General features: G+C 32.0%; 1 protein-coding gene across 1 annotated transcript; it reads right to left on the reverse strand.

Moving 5' to 3' along the window:
• Positions 1-928: 928 nt before the first annotated feature.
• LOC139811095 (protein glass) lies at positions 929-17,560 on the reverse strand. The gene is made up of 7 exons (XM_071775160.1): positions 15,248-17,560; positions 13,839-14,085; positions 12,041-12,377; positions 11,176-11,466; positions 9,786-10,142; positions 8,257-8,424; positions 929-1,694 (listed from the first exon to the last, which is right to left on the reverse strand). The coding sequence occupies exons 2-7, from the start codon at positions 13,900-13,902 to the stop codon at positions 1,529-1,531; spliced, it is 1,383 nt and encodes a 460-aa protein (XP_071631261.1). The 5' UTR covers positions 13,903-14,085; positions 15,248-17,560; the 3' UTR covers positions 929-1,528.
• Positions 17,561-27,123: the final 9,563 nt, after the last annotated feature.

The raw sequence follows: 27,123 nt of genomic DNA on the forward strand, positions 1-27,123 counted from the left end.
TGTAAAATAGAGTATACAAGCCTATTATTATTGGAACATGTGATCAGAAATGATTTTTTATTAATCATAAAAAGATATTGTCGAATTTGATTTGTGAAATTATATGATATCCCCATCGACTTGTATTTTATTAAATTTTATTATAGCATCTGTGAGGCAACTGAAAAGAAATAATCCTTATAAAAAGAGAAAAGAATAATGTTTGTAAAACGAAAATATACTGCACTTTTTTTATTTAAGAGATGCGTTTTAAAGGTAGGGTCTGATCGATCATTTAAAAAAATCAATTAAAGTAAAAATATTTTGTTAAACCATAAAAAGCATTTACATTCTTACTCTTCTATAGACTGACCGGTTTTTTCTAAACACTTTCCATCGAAGCATCCATTTTTTATTTTCTGCGCTGAGAGATTCGTTATGAGGAGGTTCAACTAATTCAGCACTGCTGTTTTCAACTTCTCATTTTTCTCAAACTGTTAAGAACGAAGCCGTTTCTTAAGATAAAGCGAAAACCACTTAATACAAGAGTATTCGAAAAGTTTTTACTTGAATTACTGACATTTTTTACTTGAATTTTTTACATAGTGTGGACTACAGAGTATGGATATGCGTTGCCATTGAGAGCGATATCTAACATCAACTTTCCACACTTTCCTTTATCTTAAGAAAAATTAAGAAGCAGCAGTGTTGAGCTGACTAAACTTCCGAATAGCCTCTACAGAAAAAGAAACTAGTATCTTGGTATGAAAAATATTTGAAAAAAATCAGTAACTATATAGGAAATTAAATAAGTATATACGTAGACTTTTTTATTAGTGAAATTTTTTCGCATTTGTTTTTTAATGCTCAATTAGTCCTTACTTTTGAATCACGCCTCGTAACAGATACAAGTAAAATAAAAAAGTTTACAAGATATTTTATAAAATGTAAAATGTATCTCTTTGTTAAAAATTGACAATATTAAAAATAATATACATATATATTGTATATTGGTATCGGATGCATAATATTATTTAACATCTCGGGCCTCTGGCATAGTTATCGATCAGATGGAAGAATTCTATGAAATTTCGTTGCGACTTTATATTTTGAGGTTTGGAGTCAATATAATTTTCTATAACTATACTTACAAAAAACATAACTTTTTTTCTCAGCATAATTTATAGTATAATTTGCGTTTATAATTTTGTTACAATTTAATTACAAAATAATACATTTTACGTTGATTTACGTCATAATGTATATTATATAATTTGCTAAATTCATATTTTTTTCGCGTATTCATTAAATTAATGAATTACACCAATATCCAAATTTCTTTTAAATTAATTATATTAGTAAATTAATTAAACCGGTATTAAGTAAACTTTATGTACTAGAAGTCGCGTTGTATTTCTGCGTTTCACTTTTCCGGCGAGTTTGTTCCTAATCGAATCACAGGTATTCGACAGCATCTGGGCAATGAATGTGCAGCATTACTGTCGTTGATCATCGTCATCGCGGATTGTACTGGTGCAGAAGGATTGTGTCACGTTAGAGAGCCGCCATGGACTCTCATGTGCCTATTGAGATTACCGCTTTGACTGAATCTAAGCAGACATAGCTTACACTGATACGGTTTTTCACCGGAGTGTATACGCAAGTGCTTAGTAAGCGTTGAGCTGTCGGAGAACGCTTTCTTACAGAATCGACACCTGGAAAAATGGAAAATACAGAAAAGAATTAGTAATTTAACACAATTTAAGAATAATTGTTAATCTAAAAAAAAATATATATATATATATATATATATATATATATATATATATATATATATATATATATATATATATATGTGTGTGTGTGTGTGTGTGTGTGTGGTGTGTGTGTGTGTGTGTGTGTGTGTGTGTGTGTGTGTGTGTGTGTGTGTGTGTGTGTGTGTGTGTGTGTGTGTGTGTGTGTGTGTGGTGCGTGGTGCGTGCGTGTGGCGTGCGGTGCGTGCGGTGCGTGTCGGTGTGCGCGTGTGGCGCGCGGGGCGGTGTGTGTGTGTGTGTGTGTGTGTGTGTGTGTGTGTGTGTGTGTGTGTGTGTGTGTGTTATGTACAGGATGTATAGAAAGGTAAAGTGAACCAACTAGGAGATGAGAGAGGAGTTTAAGTAGAATAAAAAATTTATATAAACTTTTGTTGTATTTGCTATGGTTTAGTAAATATAGCACTTTATATGTATATAGGGGTGTATACAGAGTTCCAGGATGGCAAAATATCTAAAAAAAAAATAAGTTTTATAAAGATGTAGGGTTAAAAATGTTTACTTTACTTATAAGTTTGATCTTGGGTGGCGTCGCCAAGGTCAGGTCAAGGTCACCTTGAATTTTTTTAATAGGATCTCCTATTTTTATTGCATATACTTATAGCCCGTCTTGAGATCTTTTTAAGACACTATAATTTTATTTTGTTTTGGGTCAGTCGTTTCGAAGTTAAGCTTTTTATGATAAAACGGCGACTGTGGCAAGATGAAATAAGTGGAGATAGCACTATCATATTATACCCGTGTATAAAAGAGGGGATGGTATCTTATTAGAACCATGGGCGCTCAAAGATTTCACCTACAATTGCTTTTTATTGCTACTACTATTTGATTTCTTAGCATAGCATATCCTTTATTATATTTTAGTGCTGTCAAATCACCTTTAATAAAAAATGGACTAATTACGACATTATTTAAAATATCTGTCCGTATCCGGCAAATACCGCCCACGAACAGTAAGCGTTACTGGTGCAAAGTTTGACCAAGCAGCTTCCTCGCGGTACAGTAACGCTAATACTGGCGGCCAACTGATTTGAAATCATTCCTATATCTAAACAGTTGTCCTCTTTCCCTCGTCTCGTATTCAGCAATGTAATGCTAAAAATCTCAAGTAACTGACACACACATACACGCATATACACACGGTGCCAATCTGTTCTTGCCACCAAATCACCCCCACTTTATCTTTTTACCATGTCTACTTTACCCACTTTACCTCACCTCTGTATACATTATCTACCACTACCTCCTTTATACATAGGAATAACAGTACGATAGTGGTATCTTTACTTTCATCTTGGGTAAAGTTACGGTTGCCGACTTATCTTATCATAAAAAACGATAACTTCGAAACCGCCTGACCCAAAACAAATAAAATTATAGTAAGTGTTTTAAAAAGGTCTCAAGAGGGGTTATAAGAACATGCGATAAAAAATAGGAGGTCCTATTTAAAAAATTCAGGGTAACTTTGACCTGACCTTGGCGACCAAAGGGTCGGACCCAAGGTCAAACTGCCAAGATTCCGATAACTTTGGCGCCTTAATTTGACGATGGTTTCTGATAGTACTTTTAACGCTGAACAAAAAATTATATGTATAGGTCTTATAGGGCTAACTAGAGTTTGGACACCGTCCGCCATTAACAGGGGAGAAGTTAGTGGGAGTGAGACAAAGCACATTCCGAAGTACAAGAGTGGGAAGGCTGTCTCTTTCGATCGTTCGCATAATTCCCTGTTAATGGCGGGCGGTGTTCTAACTCTTACTAGAGGAACTCTAGGGCTAACCGCTCTGGTTTTCGAGATATACAGTGTTAAAAAGTTGGTAAAGCATTAGATTAAAGGCGACATCACCGATTTCAATGACCTTGATATATGTTGTCAAGGACATAATTCTGAGTAACTTTTTCTTATAACTTAATCGTCGGCCGTCGCTCGTTGCTTATTAAAAGGTTATTAACAAAAAAAGTTTGAAAAATATAGCAGGGCGGGAGAGGGACTCACGGGTGGAAAGTTATAAACCCATGTGGCACGTCGTTTCGCGTGGAAAGTGTGTGCGTGGAGGCAGTAGGTTTCGCCCCCCTGCGGGGAGTTTCACTATTGTTAGACTAGAAACATAATGTGCCTTCAAAGTACATGCGTCGGCTTTCCACGCGTGAAAAGATGTAAACCCATGTGGCACCTCGTTTCGTATCAACAACATATATCAAGGTCATTGAAATCAGTGAGGTCGCCCTTAATCTAAAGTTTTGCCAACTTTACCCAGCCGGAATGCTAGCGTCTTTTCGACGTCTATAGATGTCAATAGATGTCGAATCGACATCTATAAGATGTCAATTCGACGTCTATAGACGTCGGCGTTCCGGCTGGGTAACACTGTATATCTCGAAAACCAGAGCGGTTAGCCCTATAAGACCTATGTAATTTTTTGTTCAGCGTTAAAAGTACTATCAGAAACCGTCGTCAAATTAAGGTAGTCGTCTCGTCAGGGCATGTATTAGATAAAGTTTTCGATTTCGGATTTTATATCAAATTATATGATCAGCTTTGCAGTCGATTTTTTCTGTGGCTCCTTACCGACTATTTACTCTAGAAAATCGATCTCGAAAATCACAAATTTTGCATTACTTCATACAGAAAAGAAGGCTCTATCACGGTTTCAAACACATATTTTCGTATTTTTCGATTAGATGAAGTGAGAAAAAAACATTGCTTTTTGTACATTAGATTTCGAAGAATCCGATGCAACCATAAAATATATAGGTTACCGGAGATTTCGCTGCTAATTTTTTAGTTTATTTTAGTGAAAATGCGGTAATCGAGCAGACATTTTTTGGTCGAGGTGAGGTTGGGAAGACTTGGCAACGCCGCTGGCTAATCACTGTAGTTGCAGGTTATGGGGCTCGTCTTTCTTAGCCGAATTGGATAGTGATTGACACCCCTGTCATGCGTTTTGAAACCCTTTCTCAGTAATTGTCAAAATTCAATCGAAAAGGAGATGTAACCTCACTTGTAACCTTTCTCGACGACTCGCATGATCAGCTGATCAAAACGGAGTCAAATGAGAAAAATCACATAATTTGGAAAAAGTAACATACTTTGTCACGTATGAAATTTTACACCATAATTCATGAAATTATTTTTCCCTTAGCAAAAATGCCTGAAATATATTTCTGAACGTGAAAACCTACAAACAGTCACATGACTAGCACGTAGCGAGACGCCTACCTTAAGGCGCCAAAGTTATCGAAATCTAACCGTCAATCTGATAAGGCCAATAAATAAACATTCTTAAATCCTACACCTTAAACCTAATCTGACCTAACCCTACAACTTTTCTATGAAAGATTTTTTATAATACTTTTTCAAGATATTTCACCGTTCTGGAACTTTATACACTCTGTTTATACAGAGTGTTTTAAGACCCATGGAAAACAAGCTTTAGGGAATAATAGGTCTCTCCAAAAGAATCAATGTTTGTTAAAGAACCCGTGTCCTCCGACGCGTTCTTGAGGAGCTACGCATCCTTAAAGCCCCCGCACAATGAAAAATATATAAGGAACAAGGAACAGATATTAGCGATTAGAAATAAGAAATCAGGAATAAAACTGGCGTGTAGCATTAATACACGCGTGTATTAATGCTACAGCGGCTTCCGATAGGTTAAAAATCTATTGCCTGTGTTATTCCCTGTTTCTGTTGCCTATTTTTCATCGTGCATTCAACTTTATTCTTGATTCTTTAGTCCTAATCGCTAATATCTGTTCCTTGTTCCTTATATTTTTTATTGTGCGGAGGCCTTTATTCACACTGCCTGTGAAGTGGTAACCAGTCGCACGAGAGCATTGCGCGTGACATATGACAATACTAGTCTACACGTTCTTTAATTTCAATTTTGGTTTTTTGTTGTTTTTTTATATTTTTATTTACACATTTTATTATAAGAGGTGCTCAAAATTCCTGCCTTGCATCTGATTATATTAATTACATATAATGAATACCTTATTCTTTTATTTTTCTAACTTATATTTTTATAAAAAGAAATCAAGAGGCGTCAGGTGTTGATTGAAAACTGTTGCTGGTGAGACGCAAACGGAGCGCAATTTTCTTCCTCCAAAATGTGGCTGTTTTTAGGAGCTTTCCAGTAAGCGACACAAGTCGACACAAGTGTCGTTTTGTCTTTGTTACTCATTGCTAAAAAAAAAGATAGAACGACATTTGTGTCGACTTGTGTCGCTTTTGCTGTTGAAGTGACAGTAGTCAAGAGGCACTTTGAGCACCTCAAAATACAAAAAGGCCTTCACACATAAAATTCCGTAAGGACGTAAAACGTAAGCGTAAGAAAATCGACAAATCCCAATCGAGTATTTTTCCCTACTGCATGGAGTTACGGACAGCACAATACTCGATTGGGATTGATTGATTTTCTTACGCTTACGTTTTAAGGCGGTGCGAATAAGGATCCATATAGCTTCTTAAAGACATGTCATCGAAAGACAAGAGTTTAAGGTAGTTTGTCCGCAAACCCATTTTCTTAGTAATCTTGTAAAATTTGAACAGCATAATAATGTAAACACGATCTAAACACATATGTGTATAAGGATTGACCATATCAAAGTTGAAATAATGGAAGTCGAAGTAGCGCTTTTTACATGTATTACAATTACGAAAACGGCTTTCAATATCACGTTCCTAATTGTAGCAAGAAAACTACTCTTACGGTTTCAATATAAAAGATAGTAAAAGAGACTTATATAAAAATATTCTTACAAAAATACAAAACCTTTAACTGTCTAGTTTTGAAGGAATTGATACGTAAAATTCATCATTTCTGATAGCGATGAAATATATAAATACCTATAACCTGTGAAGATCTAATAGCATAGTTCATATCTGTACATATGAGGTATTTACACACATATGCATAACGCGGACAATCAGCCGAAACTATATATGTTAAAGCGCGAAAAATTAATATTTTTTTTTTACTTTTGAAATATATAAGTTTGATTGATATTTTACTGTGATAATGTCAAAGAAGCTGTACATCATAAATCATATACACAAAAATTTAGCACAGATTCGTCGGACTTCTTCGTATTGATCATTAACTTTTTGACAGTATTGTCATGGACAAACTTTAACAAAAATTGATTTTTTTTTTTGTAAGACCTACCACACTCCGAAGTTTGTCCTATGTTTAAAACACCCTGTATACACGAGGTGTGTCTCAAAAGTAATGAGAATGAATTTATTATGGCCCATTTACATACTTGAGAGTCCCATGAGTTCTTTAAAGGCATGTGTCTACGATGCTAGAACTTGGTCCAAGCCAACGGGTTTTTCATTTTGAGAAAGGCAAAGAAATCACACGGTGCCAGGTCAGGGCTGTAGTATGGAAGAACAAGGATGTTTTTTTAAATTCTGCACCACGATAACGCATCCTGCCATAACGTGCTAACAGTAAGGAAGTTTTTGGCAAAGAAAAACATCCCTCTTTCCACATCTTACAGCCCTGATTTGGCTCCGTGTGATTTCTTTACTTTTCCCAAAGTGAAAAATCTGTTAAAGGGTCACCATCACAAGACTTTCGATCAATTCCAAAAGGTCGTGACACACGCGCTGAATACATTCACAGATGCGGATTTTCAGCGCTGCTTTCAGAACTGGTATTATAGAACAGTGTGTGCTTTCTCAATGAGCCTATTTTAAAAGAAATCTGAAGTAACTGTCGATTGGGAGTATGTAAATGGGCTATTATAAATTAATTCTTATTACTTTTGGGACATACCACGTATTATGCATGTAAGAGACGAAATACTATATGTATGTATAGTAATTTTAATTGAGATGACCTCCAAATTTCAGAAGACTGTCATTAATTACAGGATGCTGACAATACACCAGGATATAAACTTCGAAATAATTATTAGTGTTTTCGCATTCCACCACGTATATTTGATAGCTAAATTATTAAAATATAGCAAAAAACTATTTGATTAATAAATAATTCTAGATCTTGATCAATATCTATTTTTATCAAAAGGATGATACACAGACTGAATTATACATATATGCATCTATTAAACTTGGATAACAAAGGAAATTTATCATATATGTTACCAATCTATTATGAAACGCGAGTGGTGGCATATAAAAATATTAACTTATTTCGACGTATAATACAAGAAAAGGATTCATCGATTTCTTTCTAATTCGATGTGGCTATTATACAATAAGGAAACAGGAGTCATAAATACTAAATTGTATAGAAAATTCATGTTTATTCGTTTTAATGATTAATCACAGTTGTGAATTGTCAATTGGAATCACTTGTTATTTGCCACTTATTGCTAGCCAAAATTTAAAAACATAATTTAATAACTAGTAAATAATATCAGATTGCCAGAATTCAAGGATAAATACCGATTTGTCTTTCGGTTGATTCTGAAGAATAAATTCAGATATACAAACCTATACGGTCGTTCACCCGAGTGCGTCCTCATATGCGTGGTTACTGAGCTGCTTTGCGAAAATCTCCTGTCACACACCGGACAACGGAAAGGTTTTTCGCCGGAGTGCGTCCTCGCGTGCGCGGTCAGGTTCGCCGCCTGGCTAAATGCCTTCGAGCATGCGTGACACCTTTTCAAAGAATATTAAATTATTTATTAACGAAATTATATTTTTCTAAGAAAGAGATAAAATAGGAAACAACTAATTTTGGTTTTTTTTTTCAAGATTTTCATGTAAATTTTAAACAAAAATCTATTAAGAATTTACTAGAAAATCTGATCTAAAATTAAAAGAGAGAAAAAAAGAGCCATTTTAAGAACATCCTTGTAAAGGATTTATATCTAGACATACTTTTTCTTGAAGCTGTTTAAATTTGCAATTTAAATCAATGAAATTAAGGAGAATGATTCAGTTGTAAAACCATAGCAAAACCATCTATCTTTACGTTCTTTATTCTCTTATCATTGTTTTAACATATTTAAATTATTTTTGTTTACTAGCTACATTTTGATCGACGCTTTTTTCTTAATAAATTTTTGAATTTTAGTTATGTTTTGAATAAGTTAGTATTGTTTTAAGTAAAACCATAGTTTTTTAAAACTCAAATAATATAGTCTATTTATGGATTTTTTATTGTTTTTATTGACATTTCATTATTATTATCATTATGATCATCATCATCATCATCATTATTCTTATTCTTATTATTATTATTATTATTATTATTATCATTATTATTATTATTATTATTATTATTATTATTATTATTATTATTATTATTATTATTATTATTATTATCATCATCATCATCATCATCATCATCATCATCATCATCATCATCATCATCATCATCATCATCATCATCATCATCATCATCATCATCATCATCATCATCATCATCATCATCATTATCATTTTCATTATCATTATCATTATCATTATCATTATCATTATCATTATCATTAATATTTTATAGTTACAGTATGTAATAGTTTATTTTATAGAATAGTTTTAGTATGTTTTTTTTAAAAATTTTTACCATAAATTTTCATAGACATTAGGAAGAAATACTGAGACTATAAATAAATAATATTTAACAATAACTGTATATAATTAGCAAACTTTCGTTCGATACTTGCGATAGCAGATGCATTGTTTTGATTCATGCAAGGACTATATATATGCAATCTTTTTTTTAACACTTGTCCAGAAATTACTTTATATAGTTAAAATTGTAGGATACAATTTACTTTTTTTTAATGAAAACAAATTTAATATTTTGATTATTCTCAAAATAGAAAAAAATGTATAATATTCTTTAATACAATACTGTATTATTACTATCACTTGAATATTATAGCTTCCTTTTAAAAGATGAAATATATTAAAACGGAATGGAATAGCTAAATAAATGTCTCCCTTTCGTCCTTTTTTTTAAATCCATCAAATTCTGCACTCTTCCCATCGACATTATATTTGGATGTACCGACCTGAACGGCTTCTCTCCAGAGTGGGTGCGCAGGTGAGTTTTGAGAGTACTAGGTCTGGCATACGATTTGCCACATATCCTACACATATTGGGTCTGCCATTATCTTCGGGGGTGATACCGCCAGCAGTTGGACCCGTGGTATTTACACAGATCGCATGTTCACCCCCGAGCTGCAGCCGGCCACCATTATGATGCGGCTGAGGGTGGGAGGGATGACCGATCAGACTGCTATTGGTCGGCGCGCCCTGATTCACCCTCGCGGTCGTTTGCGCCGCCACCTCCACCGGATTGCCGTACTGTGGGGCGGGACTTAGAAGAGGTTCCACGCCCCATGCTGACGAATAACTTTGTTCGTATCTAAAAACATACACACACACATACACAAAGATAAAGATAGAGATACAGACGTATAACAGAAGAGCAGAGATAGGATCAAATAACTGCACTTTGCAGGGAAGATGTAGAAAACAAGATGGCGGCCATTGTTGGGAGATGAACGTTTTTATAGAAGTAATTGATGGTTGAGATAGTTTCAAAGATAATATTACAATATAAGGATGAAAATTTTAAGAAGAGAAAAATTTTTCTAATTATTTTTTAAAATATTTTTAATAATGAAATATCTGCTCGGTAAACATTTTTTTATACAAAAACATGTATAAATGTAATTTTATATAAAATATATCCATATACAATATCGCTAATAAATAAAGAATATCGCCTATTTAACAATAAATAAGTTTTCAGGAGAGACTGTGTTAAAAATGAAATATACAACAACTATCTATATAATAAACATTCTTGAATGAACATTGAAACTTACATCTGTAAATAATATGTATGATTATTTACCTTACCCTGTAGAATGATACGAAACAAATCGAAGTCAAAAAGTACACTTGGGGAAAATTATTATATAAGTAGATAAGATTGTTTATTTATAGATGATATGTCTTTCTCTTGTATAATCTCTGTCGGTATATACAGGAAAATATTAAAACAAATAATTAGAAAAATAACTTTTGAACTGTTTTTTATAAAAAGTAAAATTGCGATTACGACACTCTCTATACATATAATTATATATTTACATACGATTATTACATTATTATGATTATAATATAGGCAATTTTTTATTTCCTCAAACTTTACTGTCTATCAAAAAATGCGAAAATTTTTTTTTTAATTATTTTTTCTGTGTACATATATGAACAGAGATTATATGAAAAATTTTCTACCGGGTGATATAATCATATATTACAAAATTAGTAGATAATAATTGAGACAAAATTAGTAGCAAAAATGGGTTAATAATGGATTAGCGAACATTTCTTTGGCTGATTTGGATAAGAAGAGAGAGAAGAAGAAGAAGAAGAAAGAAAATCCTTACCCGGAGTGCATATTCATGTTCATGGTCATGTTCATCGACACATTGACGGACATGGCGGCAGATGCAGAACCGTAGTGACCCGGGCCTGGAACCGACGGGCCCAGATTCTGCACATAGTCCTGTGAGTAATGATGAGCCGCGGCGGAGCTGGTGCCAGTGGTGTAATAGCTGGCCGTCGGGCTTCCAGGATGCACTACCGCATGTTTCAAGGATAAAAGAACGTCGGCAACACCCTCGCCGTTCGCGCCGTTGCTCGTCCTTGGCACGCATTCGCCCCGTGAGCAGCCCCAGCTGGAAGAAGCCTTGAATTTTATGGGTTTCGTCGAATTGTCAACTTGTCGTCAGGTCAATAAAAGCGTAATTGTATATAGGAGAGAGAAAAACTAAATGTGCGTGTGTAGTGCGTGCGTGTGTGTGTTTAGATACAGTTATGTGCAAAATAATGGCACCGGCTAAAAAAACGAAGAAAAATCTAAATTTAAAATTAATCAACTTAAAAATAATTTCCTTATTTATTAAATATACATCAATTAACAGAAACATAAAACATCTCATCTCATTATTACAAAAAGATAACAATAAAAAATGGAATTTTATTAAAATTTAGAATTTTCTTCATTTTTTCAGCCGGTGCTATTATTTTGTACATAACTGTATATTTTTAAAATTAATTTTTATTATGAAGATTACAACAATTCATTTATATACATAGATTTAATTAAATATAACTAAATATAAATGCAATACGGTTTTTCAAGTACCTACATCATTTTAAGCATGAAATTTAAATAATATATAAAAAATAGACGAGACATAAAACTGAAAAAAAGGAGGAGTGAAAGAAAAAAAGAACCAGCAAACTAACTTGTACGTTCCTGAGCATGGGCTGAATAATCCTGGAGGTAAGGGATCCAAGTCCAGCGGGGGTAGAGGGAAACCTGCCATATCGTCGACCCAGAAGCTACCGCCAAATTCACTCACGGCCTGACCAGAAGTTGGAAGTTGCTGGCCCTGGTCGGCGCCGATATCAGTCGGCGAATTCTGCAGGTCCTGCAAGCGCAGCGTGCTTTGAAGAGCGGCGCCAAGGACGGCTGCCTCCTCGTTGTGATTGTCGGTTGATAGAGCGTCGTCACCCGAAAGCACCCCTAGTGATCCAGAACAGAGGCTAGATGAGATAGTCGCCTCAATGCTATCCACGGAACCTAAGAATTCAGAAAACGTATCGATCAATTACCGAAGAATGATTTTTGCTGATTTCAGGATGTATATCGCTTACAGAGATTGTATATCGTTTACAGGATGTATATCGCTGTACAGAGATTGTGCACTGATATATCCTAAAAATCTGTGTTAAATTTGCGATCGATTGTCTAATCCGTTTCTGAGATATTTGTTTTAAAAGTTACAGAAATTGCAATATATATAGATATACTTCTCATGTAAATATTATAATATGTATCTCTGCTCTTGTACAGTAAAAATAAATGAAATTTTTATTGTACACTTCTATGACATCAAGAATTGCAATTACGGTTTTTTAAGTTTTTTTGTTAATATATATTTTTTAATTTTTTAATGATTTATTTAAACAATATCAAGTACAAAAATGGGACAAAATTGCGATTTTTACGGTTTTTCTGCCCTAATGATAACATATGTTGTTTATGAATAATTTCTGAGACTAGCTGTACACTGTTTAATCAAGAAAACAAAATTATACTACATATAGCTATACGTAAAACATCCTTAAGATATTCGAAACATTCAAGGATAACATTCATTTTAAAAAAGTACTTAAATTGTATGAAAGTTCATCAAATATCATACATTTTATAGTCTAATCCAATATATTGTTAATAAAACGTATTCGTACAATTATAATATAAATAATATATGAATATCATAATGTGCATTATATGTGAAATATATATAACAATAAAATTATATACTGAGAACATTGTAATACATAAATATAAACATATGTTAAAATTAGAAAAATATTGATACTTTTTTACGATATATTATCCTTTTATCACAATATAGGAATACATCAAGCGAACTTCATGCTACAATAAGGCTTGAAAATGAAAGATTTATCAAAGTTAATCGGAATAATCTTGATATTGGCAGCTATCCTATATGCCGGCACTCGCGATACTTTTTTTGATACTTATATAGATGTTGTTAATGAAGTAATTAAAAAAAAAAAAAAAAACATTATTATAAAATGTAGTAATAATACTGTACAAATTGGCTTTCTAATTTTCCACCCTCAAAGTTTGAAAAATTATAATTATAATTAGTTTGCAAAAATTGACACATTACTTTTGCAGGAGTCACTTTAATTGTGTAATGCTTGATTATTGAAAAATATTTATTTTATTAGAGCACTTTGGAACTGGATTGTTCTTATAAAATTGAACTGAATTGAAGTTTTTAGAATCTGGTAATGATTAAATAGACTAAATAATAATGACTAAATAAATATGTAGATTAGTTATCATTGTTCACAGTTTTAAAACTATTATTAGGGTAATCGATTAAGAAATATAACTATTTCCAGGAAATTTCACACTGTGTCACCCGCGTTTTCGCTTTCGTGATCGTCTTCGTGATTATCTTTGTGATCGCCGCCGTGTGATACGGAGGATCCCAGATCTCACCTGTGCCGAGGGTGTACGGCGGTTCGGAGGTGTTAACCGCGTGATGATTCTGCAGAAACTCCATCTCTGCGAAATTCTCGACGATGGCCTATCCCCCGGATGCACACCACTGCGCCCACCCACTTCTCCTCTTCGCAACCCTCGTCTCCTCTCTCTATGGAAACGCGCTATAGCGCTGGTCCAGCCCTCTCCGGTCGTCCCGGTAACGGCGCGTAGCTTCACCGCGAGCCGCCACTCGCCATTGATGCTGTTTTTTGCGACATAAAGTAAATGTGAAACTAGTTAAAAGCTATTTTAATTGTTTTGTTATGCACGATCAATTTTATTAAGTATATATTGCGAAATAGAAGGGTTCGTGGATCGATACAATCGAAATTATGCATTTTCTGCGGAAAAATAACTTATCTTTCAAGATAAAATTGACTTTTCTGTTAAGTGAGAATATTTATTTTGTTTATTACGAAATCATTTAGCTTCGTCGGACCGTTAAATTTGTGGATAGAAAAATTAGAGAAAATGCATGTAGGAAGGTAAGATAAAATAAAATGAAATATCTCTAATCTTTGATTTGTTTTGAAAATATAGTTAAGATAGATTAAATAAATTTATCTACAAAAAGTTAAAGTGTTCGCCATTGAGTTTTTATCATATATTATATAACATGAATAATCGACTAAAGGATATTAGGATTTTGAATAAAAATGTTAATTAATTGTCATAGTTTTGTCGTAATAAGAAAAGGGATTATGGATCTAATAATTGAGATATCTTCTGAAAAAAATTAATGTAAAAGAAAACGAATATGAAACTTTTCTTTGTTTCAATGTCTTATTTTTGTAAAAATTTTGTAAAAAGTTTAATTAAATTACAATCAGAATAACACACTTTGCAATAATTCTATTAACGATATATATAATAAATTCAAATTTTGCCGAAAGTTACAGAACGAATCAAATATATACTATATTTTAATTTTTATGAAGAAAACTTTTCTTTTTCTAACATTATTAGAATTTTTTTAATAAAAAAAAAATTAGATATTTTGTATTTAATAAAAAAATAATAAAAAAAAAATTAGATATTTTGTTCTAGAATTGAGTGTCACAAATATATATGTAGCCGATTGGATATATTTATGTGTTTTAATTTCCATGAGAAAAAAGATTTCCATTTCTGTATAGGACAATACCTTTTTTATTTTTCGAATACTTTATTTCATCAAATTATTCTTTTATATATGAATGAGTCATGTACAATATTTATTATGCTCGATAAATATATTGCTAACGTTGGACCGAGATGTGACTGCAAAGATCGGCCAGATGAATCAATGAATGACTTTTTATGAATGACCGAATGAAGAAGGAAAATGCACGTGCATACGGCTCGCTACACGCGTATAGACGTACCTTTATGGCTTGGAAGACCTGCCGGTCCCTGTTAGAGGGTTCTGCAGAAAACCTGTCGTTGGATATTCCCATTCACAGATCCGCGATGCCTGCATCTTTTTATATGATCTTTACACTCGGTAGCCTTTGCCAAGAATCTTTATCTTCTTACAGCTAATGGTATGATCTCGATTTTTTTTCACTGCAAAGTTATACTTTCGTCCTCTAGGATAGTTCCTTCAAAATTGAATGGCGAATCATATCACTTCAACGATCACAATGCACTTAACAACACATGATAAGAAAACAAGTTCTTTATATCAATCGAAGTTTTCAGTCCACACTATCTCCGTAATTTTATTGGTCAAATTTTCTCGTTTTATAATATATCCTATTATTTCGTAACGTTTCAATTTTTTATACATTTTATGTGTATTATATATTAGATATCTCACGCACATTTTTCCATTCCATCATTTTAATTGTTTAAATTTTGTTATATATTATGTTATAATTTGACATTTTCTAACTAAAAATATTTCACTTTTAGTGATATATTTCTCTTTACGTGAATATTTTGCACATTTTTGCGATATTTTCTCGCAAAATTAAAAATCTAGAGACAGGAACTGAAATACTTATATTTTAGATCGTATTTTATATAGTTTCAATTATAGAGCAAATTAATTACGCGTTTCATATTATGCGACTCTGAGTATTCGTTAGGTCTTCTTTTCTATTGTATGTTGATTTATCACTTGTTTATCTCACAAACTTTTTAAATTTCTCTCATATTTTTCTGATGTCAGCTTTAATCTGATATCCTGGACATATAATCTTATACGTTTTGCATTTTTAATGACACTTCACTATTCCAGTTATTTTCGAACTATGATTGTTTTCCAACGAGTCAAATTATTAAATTATTTTCAAGAAATTATTTAATCAAACTAATAACGACTTTTAAGATTCAGATGTAGAAAATCTGCCACTTTAAATCGTCTTAAAGAGTACTTTCGATTCAATTTTAAGTAATTAAACTTTAACGCAACTTTTGGACGCGCGACTCTTAGAGACACTGCCATGCTGGCGGGATGGCATGTCAATGTCTCTTGGCTAACTAGCGATCTACCACCTATCCACCACCCACTCTCTCACCCCTTAAAGCGGCTCACTGACTATGTACGTACCATCCGACCCCACTCCACTGCTCTCTATCCCTTTTTTCCCTCCTTGTGTCTCTGTCTTGGTCTCCCTTTCTTCTCTTTCTCGTTTCTTCTTTCACCAACTGAAACTGTGTACTAACATATTGTCGTCAGATCTTATGTATCTCTACTTGCGTAAAAATGACGTGCAAAGTGGCAGAACAACATGATGTACTTCTTGCAGTTAAAAAAATATCATTTTTTTTCTAAAGTCGAAAACAAAAAAAATTGGAAAATAATTATTAAAAATGTTGTTGGAAATTAAAATTATTAAAAAAATGAAAAGAAAACGAAACATACGTTATGAGAGAATATGAACTAATGAAATATCAGAAATGGCAAGATTTCCTTCTTTCTTCTTTTTCCTCCTTTTTTTACGAATCCGCCTCATGTAAGTAGAATAAGAATTTTAGAAGTGAAATTAATGTTTATACTCATATTCATCAGTACAAGCAGATCATTGTTTTAATTATATTTAATCACGCCGTTGCCGCTGTCAAACAACGTGCATTATATATGACATCAGAAATATGGGATACTAATCGCTCGTTCGGCGATCATCGACGATCTTCTTCGGCTATACATATGACATATTATATATATCTTAGTTGGCTGGATGGAAGGGAGGTATTATATTTTCTCTAGATACCATTACCGCGCGCCGATCACGGTGGTCCTGCTCTTCGATACCCTTCTCGAGATCACCGGCTTGTAATGCCTTCCTTTTCGCGGATATTGACCAGTCAACGGTGAACTCGACCGTGGGTTCTCCTCGGCATGCAAAGATCCTGCGTCACTTTCCTGAAGGATTTGTTACTTCAACAACAATTCGACGTTACATCACCTTGAATATGAATTTAGGGATAATATTACACAGTAAAAAATCATATGTATATACATAGCGATCCATATGTTAAAATTTTCTTGTGTTACCCAAGATTTTATTATTATTTTAATGTAAAATTAACATACAACAGTTATGTTCTTATTTTCTTAACATTTTCATGTGTTACATTTATGTCAACGTGATAATGTAACACTTTATGTATGTCATTTAGAAATTAAATATTATTTTGAGTTCTTTTAACACAATTATTTTAAAAAATCAACACGACTTAAAGTTATTTTAACACATAAACAAAAGTTAAAGTAAATTTTTAAATAATCGTAAACTTTGACATACACAATAATTACATTTACTAAAATTAAATGTTTCTATTACACATAATTCAAGTAAAATAATTAATATCATGTGTTAATATAATTTGAAAAATAAAGTCAAAAGAACAAATATAAATGTAAAGTATAGTGTCAATTAATTAATATTTCTAATTTGTCAACAAGTAACACGATTAATGAGTCATTTTAACTTAAAATTTAGAGTGGATTTTTTGGGATATGTAAAAAATGTTATAATTATGTTTTATTTTTTACTGTGTATATCTATCAATTTAAACATAATATAAATAAGATATAACATTCTCTCTTATATATTATTTTGTTGTTTTATTATATTATTATTACATTATTAATTATCATCAGGATAATACCTGTTTAATATATATTATTTAACATATTTTTCTCTTGTTACAATGAAATATGTTCTTGTATGGGATGGGGGAGGGGGTATAATTTTTATGAAATAAATGTAGAAAAAATTAATTTAAATAAATTCAATAATTGAAGTGTATATAAGAATATTGTAAGTATCTCAAATTTTTTATTACTTTGTATTCTCATTAAAGTATGTTATCCTATAAGCGTATATTTGATTATCTTGTCTCATCATAATCCTAAGTACCGAATGGCGAGTATAGACGGAACATCTGACTGCGTAGTTTCGATATGCGGACACAGGAAGAGGAAGTCAACCGCACGATCACGGCACACCGTCATCACCATGTTGTGTGTCATCGTATCAGCGTGAGGGTGCCAGTGAGAGCAAAGATCATGTTTTCCGCTCGTCCGAAATTTTTCGATATATATATAAAGTATCCCGTGCGTTTAATGAAAGACTTTCTGAATAATACGGAGTTAATTTTCTTTTCTTAATATATTTAGAGAATAATAGGTTTTAAATAATTAGTAATTAAAAGAGGGAGTCCAAGAAATATATGTTTTTTATTAGTTTTTTATGCATGTAAGTAAATAACAAGAAGGCATATTTTTATATTTAATTTACTTAATATAAATCGTGTATTTAAAAGAAAATTTTGAACATTGCATTTCTTATAAAGATATTATATATGGCATAAGATAGAAGATATATACAAAAAATAATTTAAATTTTTGTTCATTTTATATTACAACGAATGTTAAAATGGTCTATGTAAATTATGTCATTGTAAATGCATAATTAACACATAAGCAGAAAAAATAAAGAGAAAGAAAGAGGGAAAGAGCGGATCACATACATGGATCCAGAACTCATGACATGTCGTGTGTACAACCTGGTATTGACTTACACTTCCAATCGATTAGGTCTACGGTATTTATGTTGAGCCTCGTAAAAGATATTCTCTTTTTCTTTGGATCTCAACAATAAATCAAATTAGTGATAATTATATTAAATAGTTCAGAGTTAAGCACTAAAGTAAGTAAAGAAAGGTGATTAAAAGTTTTTTAAAAATTTTAGAAAATTAAGAAAGTTGTAAAAAAAGATCAGAGAGATTTTACACTTAATTATATGTTTAATTATTTTATTTATTTTTTGCTACAAAAGATTAAATTAATTAAATTTAGAAGAATTAAATGATGATTTAAAGATTAAATTAGAAAAAATGATTTATTATAATTTAAATTGTATTATTAGAATTATTATAAGCTAAAATAAAAAAAATTAAACTATTAGATTAGAAAAAATTACGAAAAATACTAATAAACTTTAATGAACTTAAATACTAATAAACTTTAATATGCATTAAGTAAAAACAAATTCAAAAAGTTAAAAATTTTTTTAAAACAATTAAAGCAATATCAACGAAAATAATTTATAGAAATCATCTTTAAAAACTATTTTTTATCTTAATTAGAAAATTAGTAATTTAAAAATTTGTTAGACCTTCCGTGACGAATTTTATTGAAACACTTTATTGAAACTAGAGTTTGCAAGTTCTTTCTTTAAACTTGCTTTGGAGCGACTATTCAGTCACCCTTCTCGCCTTTTTTCACTCCCTATTCGAATCGGGAATCCGTAGAATCATAGCAACGAATGGAAGCGACGGCAGGTACGATACGGGGTTTTTTGACGCACCTGTGTTTGCCCGCGACCAAAATCAAAGAAGAGATTAAGTACCATTACAAATTATGTAAACACGCACGTGAACTCAATCATTCTTTTGACCCCCGCACACGCATTCTTTACATGATGACCACGTGCGTACGCACTATTTGTGTGCAAGGAGTTTGAATGCAGGAGGATTAAAATCTTCTGGTTACACGCAAACATAGATACAACATAGAACTTCTAACATTTGCAATTTATATATCTGAGTTGTTAAAAATAAATTTCTATTGCTTAATACAATTATATGATGCTGATGATTACAATATTCAGCAAAAATTAATTTTTTTTTTTTTAGAACTTTTGAGAGAAAGCAAAAAATTATTTTCCATAATTTCTTAATGCTGAATATATTTCTGTTTTTTTATAGTTACTGATTAATTATATTAAACATTTTATTTTTTATTTTTTTTTATCTCAAGCTAGTACCGTTTCTTTTTTGTAATATTCTTTTCTATTATGAAATTAAACAAAAAGTAACTTCTTCATGTATAATCATGTATGAAAAATTTTTTCCCAGAGAATTATATTAAAACAGCTCTTTCTTATAACTTTAAACTTAAAACTGTGACATATTTGGACATTTCAGAGGAAAAAAAGCATCAAACGTCAAACGAATTACCAAAGAATGATTATTCTTTTTTTAACCTTTGTTGAGCCGTGTTATACATGCCAGAAATAACGTGTTTCGAGTTTCTTATTTCGGAAAAAGAGTTGGTGACAAAGAAGCTATAACCGAACGGCGCATCTGCCCACGAGGAGCCAGCTAAGAAAATAAGGCAGGGAAGCGCCGTCAAGATGATTATACATGCCGTAACCGTTTCCTCGGGATTAGGATATGCCCACTGTCCACCTTTCCCCATCCACCATAGACGGTTCGTTCGAATAACCGATTGAATTACATGTGGCGCGTGCCAGCCGGCTACGCGCGGCTCGTGCACGCTTGTTCGTATGCGATTATGTTTATAAGCCGATATTACACCTAAGTACCTAACAAAACTAACAATTTTATCTCATCGAGATCCAAGAAGTGACAAAAGGCGATCTTCATTGATTTGAGAACTAAAGACGCGTTCAAAAATTTGCACTTATTAATAATACAATTTAAATATAAAAAAAATATTTATTTTGTAAGTAATATTAAGTACTAATATAACATTCAGTAATATTGCGAAAATAATGAAATCTTTATTTCTATTCCTTGCAACATAAGGCTCTGATAAATAATCGTGCTGAAAATCCATATACAAGATTGTTAAAATACATACATTAATGAAATATGAAAATAATATTATATAGGAAAAGAAAAATTCTGTTGTTAAGAAAAATGGATTTATTTCATAACTAAAGTAACAGGCAGCGTGAAACGTATACTTGTTTTATTGCATTGACCAATTACAATATAAAAAATTGTGCAAATTAGAAATTTGCACTTGGCTTCCTCATAGAGGAAGCTTTAACTTCCGCAAATTTGGAGATATCGATCTATTTCTAATTTTATTATATTTTTCAGTCTTTTCTACCCCTATTTCATATATAATTCTTTTAAATTCGGTTGATTAGACTTAGCTTTATACGCGATCAAAATCTCCGAAATTTCAAACGTCTGTAACTCCAGAACTAATTAACCAAATCTTAATTAATTATATATGAAATAGGGGTAGAAAAAACTGAAAAATTTAATAGAATTAGATATAGATTGTTATCTCAAAAATTGAGAAAGCTATAGGATAAAACCGATAAAACACACTTTTCTATAAAAAAAATTTCAATAAAATCTATACCGGTCAACCGATTTTAATAAAATTTGAGGAGAACATACTTTCTATGATACTCTATTTGTGTGAAAAATTTCAACCCGGTATCTAAAAAATTGTAGAAGTAGATGCGTGTACAAAAAATCCGTACATACACACACACATACATACATACTTCCGGACATTTTTTACTAATACGATTTTTCAACATTTTAGAACATTTTAAACCATTTCCATCAAAATCTCGAAAAAAATTTTTTTCACCATCACAAAGCTTCCTCTATGAGGAAGCAAAAGGAAATAAAAGAACAAACTTTTATTTTTCTCGTTCTTCCTATACATAACTCTCCAATTGACATAAATTTATGCAGTTATAATATAGATGCAGTATACAAAATATTTTTTATAGTTAGATTACTTTTATGGCAGATAGGAATGGTTGATATCAAGAATAAGGAATGTTTTACGCTGGCAAGAAAAAGACGAATAAGTATTTTTATATCAATATATTCAATAAGATGTTTTTGATCGTTTCACTATTTTGCTAAAAATAGCGTGACGACATACGCTTCGTATAATTGTACGTGATATCTCGCTATAAAAGAATGGATTGTTCCCATTGCGTACTTAAGCCGCAGACTTAATTAAGTAACCGTGATCAAAACGTTTATCATGATCGTGCGGGGATAATCTACAATCGCTTTGCCGGGACAAGATAGCTGCTATCTTGTCAGACTGGATCTTTAATTACGGACGATTACCGCCGTAGCTGTCATCCCCCGACGCAGTTTAATCACTCAATTGCGATTAAAATAGCTGATTTATGCGGGGTGTTTCAGCGAAATGCTTCTGATCTATAAGTACAGATTTCTCTATTTAAGATTTTTTTCAGAAACTAGTCGTCACTTAAGTAACATTTACATAATGCTTTCAATAAAAAAATCCCTGATAAAAATTTTTTTATTTGAGATTTATGTAAATACCTATGTGATAATTACATATAAAATATATGTCTATATGTGCTAATTCTTTCTCTTGTATAATCTCTGTCTGTATACATGGGAAAAATAATAAGAAAAATAACTTTTGCATTGTTTTTTTACAAAAAAGTAAAATTGTGATTAGATTATACGATATTCTATATATAATCATATATATATATATATATATATATATATATATATATATATATATAATGTATATACAATTATTACATTTATAAATAATTACATATGGGCAATTTTTTTCTTATTTTTCAAACTTTACTTTTTATAAAATAAAAGCAATGCCAGAGTTATACTTTTAATTCTTTCTTAATTTTTCTTCTTCTTATTATTATTATTTCTGTACGTACAAAACAAGATTATACAAGAGAAAGAAAGTATATGTATTACATATTTTATATATATATATTATATACAAAAAATTTTTTACCGGAGATTGTATTTGTTTGAAACTTGATGAATATACCTATGCTTGTTCTTTCGGAAATAGAGATCATATTTATATAGCAATATAGCAACAAATATTAACACCGTAGAAGAGTAATTTATTACTAACAATAAGTTTGTAAAAATTTGTAGTTTATATAATAATTAAAATATTTTGTCCCGAATTCTTTATTGCTGCACACAATTAGATTTATTGAATTAAATTATTTATAAATTACACATATCAGCATATCTTATTTTTTAATATATAGTTTTAACTAATATATTATAGTTTTAAAAACTTCACATATAAATCAATGTGATTTGATGAAATTAAGGTTGTGCATCACAAAGTTATATATTAAATTAAAAGTTTTGAAAATATATACTATGTAATCTCTTTTTTTTTAGATAATGATATTATGATTTGGGACGATTTGGAATAAGTTTTTTGTTAACAAATCTTAATTTTTTGTTTAACAATCATCATCGTTGAGTTTACTCGGCGTCAGTTCGGCGACGTCGAAATTGCTTTGGAGTATCAAGAGTTCGCGAGAGAGGAGGAACGCAAGCAGCAACCCCCCAAGATGGCTGCCGCTGGCTCGAGAGTTGGCGTATCGACGTTTGGCGTTTGCGAGGTTTCCTGGATGTAAGCTCATCGGGAATTGCGGGTCTTCCCACCCCTGCCACTGCTGCCACCTCCCACGTCCTCACCCTCGCCACCACTCGCCTTGTCACCCCTGCGAGTGCCTTCAAAACAAAGAAACATACGTAATTAAATTTTTGCCCGAGCATAAATTAATGCACGAGCCATTACCGCAGCGTAAGGGCCAGAGCACAAAGATTGTCGTAACCGTTTATGACTCTGTCGTAAGTCATAAGTAGGTGTCGGAAGTCAACGCACAAGGATTGACGTTAGCGCATGTCGTATCCGTCGCGTGTGCGACACAATGGACTTACGACAGAGTCGTAAACGATTACGACAATCCTTGTGCGTAGGCCCTTACGAATGTTACGATTGCATGGCAGCTACGTACGTAGCAGCTGCACAGCAGACATAGAAGAAAGATTTTTCATACTTACATTCGAACAAGGTAAAAGAGAAATTCTTTCAACTGTTTTTTTTCTTGATTCCTTTGCATAATAATCATACATATTGAAAGCAGGGGACCTATTATGGACTTGTTCGGAATGGATTCCGATCGGAATTATTCCGTTTTCCCTAGAAAAGACAATAGAAATCTAGGAAATAACTGAACAATTCCGATCGGAATCCATTCCGAACAAGTCCATAATAGGTCCTCAGGTGAGAATTAATTTTTAGCCGCGTTTTATACAAGTAAAATAATTTAATTATTATTCTTGATTACTATCTATATTATTATAGTACATTTTTAGTAATATCATTATATTATTATAATATGAATGAAAGTATTATAGATATAATGTAATTATATCCCTATTCACTCCAACGTTTTTTTCGCCCCAATAATCCTCCAACCATGCACTTTCGAGTCCCACGTGTTTTTTATAATGTTAATAGCTTTGAAAAATTCCCCAAAAATTATTATAATATCTTTGTACCTTCGACTAAAAATCAATGTAAAGAAAATTTGGAAATCATTTATTTAAATATTTTTTTACAACAATTATATGTTGACAAACACACGTTTTACTTAAAAAATCATAACTCACGAACAAATTGACGAAGCTTAATGAACCAAAACGCAAATTAAAGCTAAAAGTAGTGCAAATGAGAAAAAAAATATGAGATAATTATTAATTAAATAGGAATACTTAATTTCGTCGCCGCAAATTTGGTAATTTTTAAATGGTACAGAAAGACTTTAAGGACTTAAGGAGGTTGAAGCAGTTTGGTCAACTCTAGATTTTAGTTTGTAAAAAATATATATGATAGTATAGGATCTACCGCATGTGTGAGAATTATTTCAGATTTATTGACCATCCAGAAGCTGAGATATTAATTTCCAAAAATGCGTCGTTTTACATGGGGTTAGATGGAGAAAGCGTTGACGGCGATGATTGATCCCAATTTTCTTTAATATCTAGTCTATATAAACGCTCAAAAAACGTGCCTACGCGTACAGTAAATTAATGCGAACATTTAGAACGCAAGAAAACACGTATTCACCATCTAATAACAAATATATTACAAGTTAAAGCGATCGAAATTAGACTGAAATAGCAGTTGATAGTTCGCGAGTAGGTAGATGTGGCAACGCAGCGTCGCCCGCGTTTTGGCTGTACCCGAATCCTGTCGGTATGTGCACATTTTTGTGGTTCTCTTCCGTGCTATGTCCACGATTTTTTGATTCTCTTTGGAAATAAAACCAAAAAATCATGAATCTAACGGAAGAAAACCAAAAAATTGTGAACATAACATAAAAGAGAACCCTAAAATCGTTGACATTACTACAAAATAGTAGACACAGCACGGAAGAGAACCAAAAACGTGCACATACCGACAGGATTTGGGTATAGCCAAAACGCGGGCACCTAACCTCTTATCCAGAATGACAGAAAATTCACCGGCATGTTTACGTTTAGCAACTGCCGTTACGTGGCTCAACACAGAGGCGAGTACTGCTACCAACCCCATAAAAGTGAAACGTTGCCAAGTTTCAATCGTATTTAATATAATCGACGGAAAGTTATTAAAAAATCGATAGCTTATATAATTGTCAAGGGAGCTACCAGTAAGAATCATTATTTCATTCTATCAACGGCAAAACATATATTCATGCCATTTTTATATTGAAATAATTAGCAATACTACAAGTTTTCAAGTTGGCATTGGCAAAAAAGTGTTTCGTTTTTAGCTAATTAAAATATAAAGATGCATAATATGATACTTTTACTATACGTTTTATGCAATAGCAGCGTATAGAGAATAAAATGATACCTAATACAGATTTTTTAATGACCTAATAAAAAACTTTTTTCTAAACCGTCAATTGACTCAACTGGATCGCTTCAACCTCCTTAAAGAATGCTAGAAAAAGAATTTCTGAATAAGAAAAGGCAAATTTGAAGTGTGATAGATATTTTTTATGTAAAAAAATTAATTTTTTTTTTATAATCGTAGCTCCTCCCCACCTCTTCCACCTGCCTCTGAGCCATAATAGACCTCTGTGGAATGTTAAATTTTTTTTTTAACGACAAAAATATTTTAAATACGGTTAAATTATACACAAAAATACATTTTTATCGAAAAAAATGCTCATTTACCTTTCACACAACACTGACGTAATCCTCCAACCATGCACTTTCGTGTCCCACCGAGATTTTGATTGTTCCCCGTTTCGAAAGTAAATGAGCTAGAACTTTGAAATTTTTACCTGAGGTTCCCTGCCACAATAACTTTTTTCCGGCGTGGAGGGGATTCTCCCTCGATCATTTGTTTTCCGGAACAAACGACTGTTAGAAATTCGTGGGACACGAAAGGCATGGTTGGAGCGAATAGGGATATTATACAAATTGAATTTGAGTTACATTACAAAAATACCGAATATTTCGGTAAATTAATAATATTTGAACAGATATTTTTTATTAAACTTGATTTTTTAATTAAATATTTAATACAAAATTTTACAGATTTGTAATACAAATTTTAAATGTTTTGCTAGTTAAGCATCTGTTTGAGGCGAACGCCGCGCCATCTCGCGTAATAAATCTCAATTTTTTCCGGGAGAGATGTAAGTGACGCGTAATAAGTAGTTTTGACAAAACGCATTTATTTGCATATTATAGCATAACACTTACGTTTAACAATGTCCGTAATTATTAAATGTGGATTTCAAAAAGCGTGAAGTTAAATTAGTTTAGAAAGAAAAGTGTTTCAAAAGGGAAAAAACTGTTTTACAGCAATCATGTTGGTCATATTAGCGAAGAAATTTTGCAGTTTAAAAGAATATTGCAAGGGACAGTTTTGAGAGAAACTCCTGGTGGATTTAGCACCAAAAATAATACTAATTTTTATAAACCTGTAATCGAGGTATAACACATAATATAGTAATATATTATGACCCAGATAGCACACATCTGCAAACATGTCCGAAACCGGGACATTAGACGTGTTTATGACGATTTTAAGACGTCTTATGTCTTAATTTTGAAACCAATTATTGGTAATAAATATTTTAATTTTTTTAACCACATGATTATCAAATTAGTGCACAATACAAAATTATATATTTTATAT

The sequence above is a fragment of the Temnothorax longispinosus genome, chromosome 1 (assembly GCF_030848805.1).
Source record: "Temnothorax longispinosus isolate EJ_2023e chromosome 1, Tlon_JGU_v1, whole genome shotgun sequence".
NCBI classification, from domain to species: Eukaryota; Metazoa; Arthropoda; class Insecta; order Hymenoptera; family Formicidae; genus Temnothorax; species Temnothorax longispinosus.